This window comes from Cibotium barometz, chromosome 1, assembly GCF_041138505.1.
Source record: "Cibotium barometz isolate CiBa-2024 chromosome 1, ASM4113850v1, whole genome shotgun sequence".
Lineage (NCBI taxonomy): Eukaryota > Viridiplantae > Streptophyta > Polypodiopsida > Cyatheales > Cibotiaceae > Cibotium > Cibotium barometz.
In genome coordinates this window covers 48,069,005-48,078,658 of record NC_141046.1, presented here as the reverse complement: position 1 = coordinate 48,078,658, position 9,654 = coordinate 48,069,005, and the positions used below count along the sequence as shown (strand labels likewise).

General features: G+C 37.3%; 1 protein-coding gene across 2 annotated transcripts; it reads left to right on the top strand.

Annotated features, from left to right (window-relative positions):
• The first annotated feature begins 629 nt into the window (after positions 1-629).
• LOC147642103 (uncharacterized) lies at positions 630-2,930 on the top strand. 2 transcript variants are annotated; one of them, XM_086772337.1, is made up of 3 exons: positions 630-924; positions 1,137-1,939; positions 2,490-2,930. In XM_086772337.1, the coding sequence occupies exons 1-3, from the start codon at positions 774-776 to the stop codon at positions 2,640-2,642; spliced, it is 1,107 nt and encodes a 368-aa protein (XP_086628463.1). In that variant the 5' UTR covers positions 630-773; the 3' UTR covers positions 2,643-2,930. The 2 variants fall into 2 exon arrangements, with proteins under 2 accessions (XP_086628463.1, XP_086628538.1); XM_086772412.1 differs by having other exon boundaries at positions 648-924; positions 1,140-1,939.
• The last annotated feature ends 6,724 nt before the right edge of the window (positions 2,931-9,654 follow it).

Genomic DNA, 9,654 nt, shown 5'->3' with positions numbered 1-9,654 from the left:
AGGGGTACGCTACCGTAGATGGGGATGTACTGTGAGGAGTACTATTTGACAAATGATGATAACGATGGTAAAACGACGATCAAATATTAAATATTTCTGCGACGATCAAATATTAAATATTTCTGCGAAGAGTAGGATGGGCTCATCACTCGTCACAATCTCTCTCTCGAGTCTCGACTCTCTCGCACTGTCTCGGGAGTCGGTCTCTCTCTCTCTCTCTCTCCCCCTTCCACACACGGTCTGTCGTCTCTCTCTCTCTCTCTCCCACCTTTGGTCGTATATACCCTTGTCTATCGTCTCTCTTTCCCACCGTTGGTCGGATATGCTCTTCTCTCTCCCCACACACTCTCTCTCTCTCTCCTCTCTCCGTGGAAATAAAATAAAGTCATGGTGGTGGGGGTGGTGCCCGCGTGCGCGCCCACAAAAAGCTTAGCTTACTACCTTGTTTACGACAGTTTAGTCGCTTTTATCGAAAGCTCCCTCTCTTGACAACTCGCCACTACCAGTTAATGCGTGTTTCTGTCAATGTTTTTCAAAAAAATAATAATAGAATTATCGCCAGCGCAATTTGCAGCAATGCCTGCGCTGCCTGCATCATTGACTATTTCACATTCACATGCCCCCCTTCCTCTTTTTTCTTTTTTTTCTTTTGGGAGGGCATGCAGCTACTAGTTGCAAGAAGATTCCCTCGTCTTCTCTTCCCCCTCCCCAAACCGACCCCCTCTCCTCCTCCTCTCCTCCCATGCGCTTAATCCCTTCACAGCCTGAGTGAAATGGACCCTGAGAACCTAGTTGTTGTCTTCAAGCGTTCCTCATCTTGGTCTGTTAATGCAAGGTCTGCAGCTGGCAAGCCATTAGCTGCTTTAACCCAATTTAAAACCAGACTTAATCATGCTGCACACTACGGTTCCACTTCAATTACAGGTATCAATTTCACATTTCCCGTAGAGCTCGGTACTCGGCTTTTCAATATTGTACTGAACCTAGTGCGTAGCGTTATAGGCTTATGCGTGGTGTCTTGAATTTGGTGATATCAGGTATTAAATTTACATTTCGTAAGCTAGAATTATGCATATGCATACTGTACTATTGAATCTGACTTTGTCTATATGCCTTAATTTGCGCTGATTTTGCAGCAGCAGCAGAAGTCCGCAATTCTCAAGGTGGCCCTAAGCCTGTAGATGAGCTGATTGATCTGGCTATGAAGAAGAAAGGCTCTAAGTATGATCTAGATCTGTGTGGAGTTCTTGCCAAAGAGCATGTTGAGTGCACTACGATACTCCCAGAGTCTGTGGCAGAGCTCACATGGCTAACTCACCTAGATGTGTCAAAGAACCGGTTAGCCACCTTGCCTGATTGCTTAGGGGACCTTGTGAACTTGACAAGCTTAGATGTGAGTGAAAATGAGCTAATCTCATTGCCAAGGACCATTGGAAAGCTCAATGCTTTGGTTACTCTAAGCATTGAGAAGAACAAGATTGAAGAGCTGCCTTGGGGCATAGGGCAATGCAAATCACTCACTAAGCTCAATGGGGACTTCAATCAGCTCAAAGCTTTACCTGAGGCGGTGGGAAACCTTGGGAAATTGAAGAGTTTAAGTGTGCACCTTAATTGTTTGAAGAGTTTGCCAAGGACTATGGCTACCATGACAAGCCTAGTGGAGCTTGATGTGAGATTTAATCACTTGGAGGCCATCCCTGAAAGCCTTTGCCTTGTGACAAGCCTAGTTCGGCTCAATTTATCCTCTAATTTTACTGACCTTAAAGAGCTCCCCCAATCCCTTGGTAGGCTTCAGAAGCTCAAAGAGTTGGATGTTAGCTTCAATCACCTCACTTCTCTCCCTGACTCTTTTGCCATGCTCACCAATTTGCAAGCCCTTAACCTTGAAGGCAATCCTCTCAAACTCCCCCCTTTGCAAATTGCAGGACAAGGAAAAGAGGTATGCCTCGAATTGATTGATAAAACTCCCTTTAATCCACGTACAATTCCCGTTAACTGCCACACAAACTTAACGGAAAATCATGCTTTTGCCACAGTTACTCAAATCTCAGTTTCTTCATCGTTTGTTGCATAAACTCAGAATCTGTATTAAGTGCACGCAATTTCTTCCTCATTGGCCATATAAACTCGATGTAAATGCACTCTATCAACTTCATCATCATTTGCCTTGGATACTCAATTGGAAAAAAAGCACTCAGTTTGTCTTCATTTGCCATTAAACTCGATGTCAGTTCACTCAATTTCTTCCTCATCTGCCACATAAACTCAATATAGTTGCACTCACTGTTCCCTGTTCATCCGACACACACAACTCCATGTGAAATGCATGCAGGTTCTTCATTGTTTGCCACCGTAAGCTCGTGTGGACGCTCTGTTTGATGTGTCCGCCGCATGAGGATTCTATAATATTTACAGTATTGCATATCAAGTGCTGTTTATAGCTACATGAATGACTAATTCTAACTTGGTACTTGTGTATTGTTTTACAGGTGGTGCTGAGCTACATGATACAGCATGTGGAGAGAGAGCGCACGATGATGAGAAAGAGGAGCCGTGTCGCAAAACTCGTTTACAAAATCGTGAGGATGATGAGGAGAAGGAATGGAAGAGTGAATGGAGGAGATCTTCATGTATTGGCATGAATCGAAGCGCAATAGATGAATCTAATTACCGATCACTTGATGCAAAATATATAGAATCATGATGGGTACTTCATCTATATTTGGAGGCCAGTACTCATGTCAATTAATTGTACATATCAAAAGAAACTCCTAAGTCAACACCGTTGAATAAATTGTCTCATGCTTCAAGTGTTAGAAAAAAACCGTCCTTCAGTGTAATTTTTACTGTTCAAATTGGGTTGTACGGTTGTAATTTTCCTAGCCTTGATTTTAAAGATTTGAATTTTTAATTTTAAAACCGATTAAACCATGTATTTTTTCAAGAAAAAAGGTTTATTTACATCCCATGCCTTGTAATGGTGGAGCTCTTATCCAGGGGACCTAGGTTCAAGTCCCCCATAGAGGAAATCTTGTGGATTGCCGGAAGGTGTTGTGAACAACTTTCCATGACAATAATATGGATGCTTGGTATTATCAAGTTAAGAAATAATATTTAGTACATGAAAGCATATCTCATGAGTAATCTCTACCAATATGTGTAACCCTTGATGTTCAAGGAGTGAAGCATCTTTCGTTATCATTTCATTTGGAGCTATTTGATTTTTTTTTAAAATCATCTTTTGCCGTACTACAAAGAGGATGATGTTTTCAATCAACAAAAGTATCGATAGTTTAGATGCCAAAGAAAGCCACTTGCTACTTGGGTTTGGGAAAAGATAGGTTCAACTTAGCCTAGAACTTGTTCAACTTTAGGAAAAACCTTTTCAAAATTATGGGAGAAGGGAAAAAAATTTCAAGATTTAGTTATATTTTGCAAAAAATATAAAGGAAATGCCTGCTCAAAATGAAAATTTCCTCCTCAACCATGGGCAAAAAGGATTCATGTAAGGTTCAGTAAAAAGAGTTCCTTGGACAAGTTGCTACTATAGCTTATATGGAGTTCACAATCTCTCTTCTTAAGGATCGATTTTATGGTTTCCCAACTAAGGCACACTGTAATGGTTTCCCTGCTAAGGCACATTGTAATGTCAAGTAGAAGTTGAAAATTGTAATATTTCAAACAAAGACTTCTTCATCAAATGCTTGTTGGTATCTTGCATGAGACTTCTCTTGATTGTGCACAAGGTTTTGCATCTATTATACTTTGTGATGATTGCCATTTGTACATCATAGTAAAATATATGCCTTGTAATTTATGGTATATATAAGCAATGACATGTACCCAAAACATATTATGTAACATAGTTTCTCAAAGGAGGATATGTTCCCTGCACTGTGGCTCATATATATGAAAATTTAGATCAAGTTATGAGTTAATTAAAAAAATAAAGTTGTCTGAACTTTTCTAGGATCTCAAGTTTGATATACACATAAATTATAAGCCACACATGATGCATTGTTAACAAAAGATGCAAAATGAAGTAACATTGTCTTTTATGTGCCACTTAAGATGAAAATGTCTATGTTTATGTTAGCAAGCTGACAATATCAACATGATCTTACCTATCTAGATAAGTTAATATAGCTTCTTTAAGTCTCCAAAGTTGACAGACTCTAATAATATGTAAAATGTTTAATGGTCCATGCAAATATGTGAGAGACAATTTTTAAATATAGAGGGAGGATAAAGAGAAGAAGAACAATCATTAACTTTCTGTTTAACAAAAAACAAATTGCTAGCCATCATGACCAAGAGGCATGCTCTGCAACAAATAGAGGGTATATAGATGTGTTTCTATCCATTAAAAAATCAAAGGAGTTAAAGATTTTACAAACTCACATTTTGTGATCATAAATGCGATTAAGGTAAGAGTTAATTTAAAAATATAGATGTTCAAAATACACATAAAGCATATACTACACATGATTTTTTACAACTATGTTTAACAAAAGATGCAAATTAAGTAACAAATTTTTTTTAGTAAGCTGATCTTACCTCTCTAGATAAGTTAATATAACTTCTTAAAGACTTTAAAGTTGACACAAAGTCTTTAAGTCTCCAATATATAACTTCTTAAAGACTTTAAAGTTGACACAAAGTCTTTAAGTCTCCAATATATAAAATGTTCAATGGTCCATGCATATATGTGAGGGATAATTTTTAAAAAAGAATAAAGAGAAGAAGAACAATCAACTTTCTATTTAATGTAGAAAAAATTGCCATCATGACCAAGAAGCATGTACTACAACAAATAGAGAGGGTATAGTTGTGTTCCTATCCAAGAAGAAATCAAAGGAGTTCGAGATTAACAAAATTATGTTTTGCAATTATAGACGTGGTTGTGAAATTAGAGTGATTTATAAACACGTTCTTAATTACCTTTATAACCACATTTATAACTGTAAAACCCAAAAAAAAAAGTCACCAAAAAATAGGATAGAATGGGGAAAACTAATCTCCCCTATTTTGGCCCAATGTTTTAATATAACTACACATCATTAAAAGAGCATATTAAGAAGATAAAGCTCTCATAACATTTTAGAGCATATAAAGACATAACATTTAATAATACCAAAAGTATATTATTTATGATATATTTGATTTATATAAAAAGAGGAATCATGTCCTCAATCATGAGTTCTAAATTTAAAAAAACTATCTTAGGGTCCCCTATTTGTCTTCATCCACAAGCTCATCATCATCATCATCATGCTCCTCATCATTACCATCCTATACAAAATATAAAAGAAAGAAATTACATAGAGAACTATAATGTTGTTTTAGAAAAGCTAAAAGAGAATATGACATTAGGGAACATTTGAACATATTTTGGGCCTTTTGCTAATGAAAGTAATTAACAACAGACCAATACAAATAGAGGATTGTGCACATTTGGTCTCCTTTAAAAATAAAGGGAGGGAGACTAGGCAATAGGGAGGGGGCTAGGCTTTCAGTACGAATAATTACACTTATCCCTTTCAAAAAGTAGGGCAATTAGGGTAGGTGTGGTCCCACCATTCTCGTGGCTCAAAAAATCCTTAAAATTTTAAAATTTTCAAGATTCCCCAAAACATTCACTTTTCCCTCCAAAAACCCATCTCAAATTTTATCATTATAGTCAAAAATGTCATTTTCAAGTCCGCTTTCCCTCTTGAATGTCCAAATTAAACTCTCGTTAACCTTCCCCCCTTCTTCTTCCATCTCTTCAATATCCATCAAGCTCTAAACGCTAATCTGTATAGCATAATCACTTTCTCTTTCTCTATCTCATGCACCCAACCCTAATCTCACTACTATAGCTTCATAGTTGATATGACCGCACCACGAAGAAGACCAAAAGATGAGATTGAGGAGATCTCGTTGTACAACAAGAGGGACAATGATGGTGCTTGGGTGAGAGAGGCATTTCACAAGGGTGCTTGGGTTTTCCTATAGCCTACTGCTATTAGTCTGCACTGAGTTTGACGACGAGATGTGATGGAGCTTCATTGGAAGGGTCATTTACAGGGGTTCAAAAAATCAAGCAATGGAGACCTAGTGGCCATTGTACAACATGTGTACACGGCACGAGACATCCATCTTTGCCAACAAACTCGATTCCCATGCAACTGTAAGTATCATAGGGAAGGAATGAGGCATGTGATATTATAATAGCTACATCTTTCATGTTTAATGATCTTATTTTTGGGTTGTAGATATTTTTCCTTCCAACTTAGCAAAGAAGCAACCATTATGAAGCCTTACCAAAATATTTCAAGCACTCCATGATGCAGACATTGGTGAGGCACTTAAACCAGTGCAGACCTTATTAAGGAAAAGATCTTCTTTTACTGGCACTCCTATGTGGTGCCCCGGTGGGTTTGGTAAGCTAAAGATCATCACATATCCTCTCCTCTCTTCTGTTGAATGGCCAACCCCTGATGCTTGGATGGTTGTGGTCATGAAATCGAAGATGCTTTTTGTGACATACAAGGATCTTTGAAGTTTGCAAAGCCATCTCGATCTGTGGATCTTAGTTGGGTATGCCAAATTCATCTTTTTGCTAAGATGTTCAATCAATTTACTTTCTCACAAAAACCTACCATGTTTGTGTGCAAGAAAGTACTAGGTGATGACATGGTTACCTTGCTTGGAGAGTAGTGGAACATTGTAGAGGGGTAGTATAAGGATGATACATTCAAGTGCAATATAGTAGAGTCCAGTGTTGCATTTTGGTATCTTAAAGCTCGTGCTACCTTATACATCCACTTTTATTACGAACGGTGGATGAAGAAAAACAGTAGTTGGGTTCCATTTGCAAGCGGATGAACAAGTTGTTTTGCCTCTTGACATATGCGTTAGGTTGCCCAATGGTGTGGTGGAAATTATAAGTGCAAGCAGGCATTGGATCCTCCTAAATATTAGGGAGCACCTTAATATCATGGGGGGAAGTGAGGATATAAGTAGGGCAAAGTTCAAGGTGAAGAATAGAAATATTTGAATGTGAATGGAGGCAAAAACCTTGGTAGATGCTGATTGAGAATCAGATGGTATAAGCATGACTTAATAATAAAGCTTTGGAGTTTTTTTATGAAGTGTGTTTAGAATTATAATATTTGCCTTTGACTCTTAGGCTCCACTCAAACCAATTTTGTAAATTTACTTATGTAATTCATCAATAAAAAGTTTTGTCTTGTGATTGCTGTGCCTTTGGAGTTTTTTATGAAGTCCTTGTAGAATTACAATATTTGGAGTTTTTTTATGAAGTCCTTTTAGAGTTTCAATATTTTCCTTTTAGAGATGTACTAAGTCACGAGATGACATTTGAAGGCAATTGTGGCACAATAGCTCAAAACCATAGCCAGCCCATTACAAATTCAACATGTTTCTACCTTAAAAAATTTAAGGTCCGAATATCAAATGTGTTCTGAGTACAAAACACGATAAAATGAAAAGAGGATTTCTCAATCTTTACAAAAGATGATAAAATTAGAAGAAAATTTATAAATATTTACAATGATAAATAGGGAGGAGGAATTAAGCTTTCTATTTTGTATCCTCTAGTTTTGTCTCCATCTCCTCAACAAACTTGAGTTCCTTCTTAGCTTTCTTGCCAACACCCTTTTTGGCACCCACTTGAGGACCCTCAATTGGCTTCTTGACAGAACCACTTTTCTTTGAGGTACTTCCTGGTTTAGTACCTCTTTTAGGACTACCTTGTTGTTGAGGAGCACCTTTGGTTTCTTTATGTAGAGTTCCTTGCTTAAACATAAAATGCTTTAGTGGTGAATGTACAAGCATTTTCTTCTTCTTCTTAGATGGAGAGGCTTGACTTGGGAGTGGAGAGTCTGGATCTTCAAGAGTAATTGAATTATTCAAAATAATATTGATTGCTCTTGCACAAACACTCCACATCCAAAACTCATCAGAATGAAGAGTGCCAAATTAAGAAAATTTCTGGATTTAAGAACTTGGAACTTAGAATATAAGTTGAAAATTTGGATAAAGATTTACAGCAAAAATAGTGGGTTTGGTTTGAGATAACCTACATTGCTATCAATCTCGGTATACTTAGACAAAAGAAATTTCCACACATTGGCAATAGCATGCTATCCACATGAGGTAGAATCCTTTTGTAAAGCAACTAGTTGATTTAGAAACTTATACTCTACCTCCTTTTTCAAATTCGAATATTCGTCTTTAATAGCTGCAATAGCTCTCTTGCATACCCTATTAAAAATTAAATTATATCTGATTATATAAAGTATGAAAACTAGTAAGAAGAAGAACAATATTCAAATTATTAAGAGAACTACTTACAATTTAATCTGCCCTGCATGCCAGTCAGGCTATTCATAAAAATAACACTTCTTCTCAGAATATTGATAACACAAAAGCACTCTAGTGTCCATTGGAAAAAAGTAAAAGAAATATTTAGGAAAGCAAATATTCTTAAAAGAAAAACATATGTCATATAGTAAACACATAAGAAGCATCAGTTAAAGATGAACCTCTCTACATATGGCAAAACAACAAAATAGTTGTTCCTATTTTTCATTGGCTTGAAATATGATGCAAGCTCGGAGGTCTTCTTCTTCATATCTATCAGTGCAGGCGAAATTAAGGGATCATAAATGAATATCTCGTTGGCTTGATTGGAAGCAATTCCTTCATAATAAGTGCCATGTAAGAGTTTATAAACAAAAACAAAAATAAACAAAATAGAAAAGATTCATACCTTAAACCCATGAGAACATTGTATTCATACATTAAACACATGAGAACAACACTATCTTTGATCTCCCTATCCTTCTCTATAAGCATGTAAATGTCCCCAAGTGTAATATAGAGGTACTCTTCCTCTGTTATGCCAACATTACAAATAAGTTACCCTGGTACTTGGGCAAGCCTCTCAGAATTGGCTTTCTTCAACTGCATTAGGGTCTCTAAGCTATCATGCACATGTGAGAAATTCTCCTTTTCCTTCTCCCCCTCCTGCTCAGAACTCTTGTTGACTAGCTTCGATTTCCCAAACCAACTTTCTTTTCTTTTTGGAAGGACTAAGGGAAGTGACTTCTTCTACTTTTAAATTCTCTGCCTTTGATTTCCTTTTCAATGCTGGGGGGATTGTGAGGATCTCAAAGGCTTTCCTGTCCCTCATTGGCAAGGGATGCACATACGAAGCTATCATTCATAAAGTCTATAAAGAAGTCTTCACAAGATTCTTGTGTAGACATGCCACTGCACTGCTCTGCCATCTATAATGTCCCTGCCCTTTGATACTTTCACTTACCTTTCTTACAATTCTTAGGAATGGTGCCCTAGGGATGAGAAGATGCGTAGACTTTTGTGCTTGTCTTATCTCCGCAAACAATCTCCTTTGTTTCTGAAGGACAGTTCTAGCCCTTGGATATATTAGTTCTCCCCTTTACTAGTTGTTTCTTCTCTAATGGTTGCAGCTTAGATGTTGTTGCCTGAGCTTGAGTTTGAGGTTCTAGATCTTGTTGTTTTGGAAGGGAGGGATCAGGGTACACCATCCTCACGGTCTGCTTTGTACGAGCCATGCCTGCCATCACGGAGCGATAGTGCAAAACCAATTTAAGATGATGATCT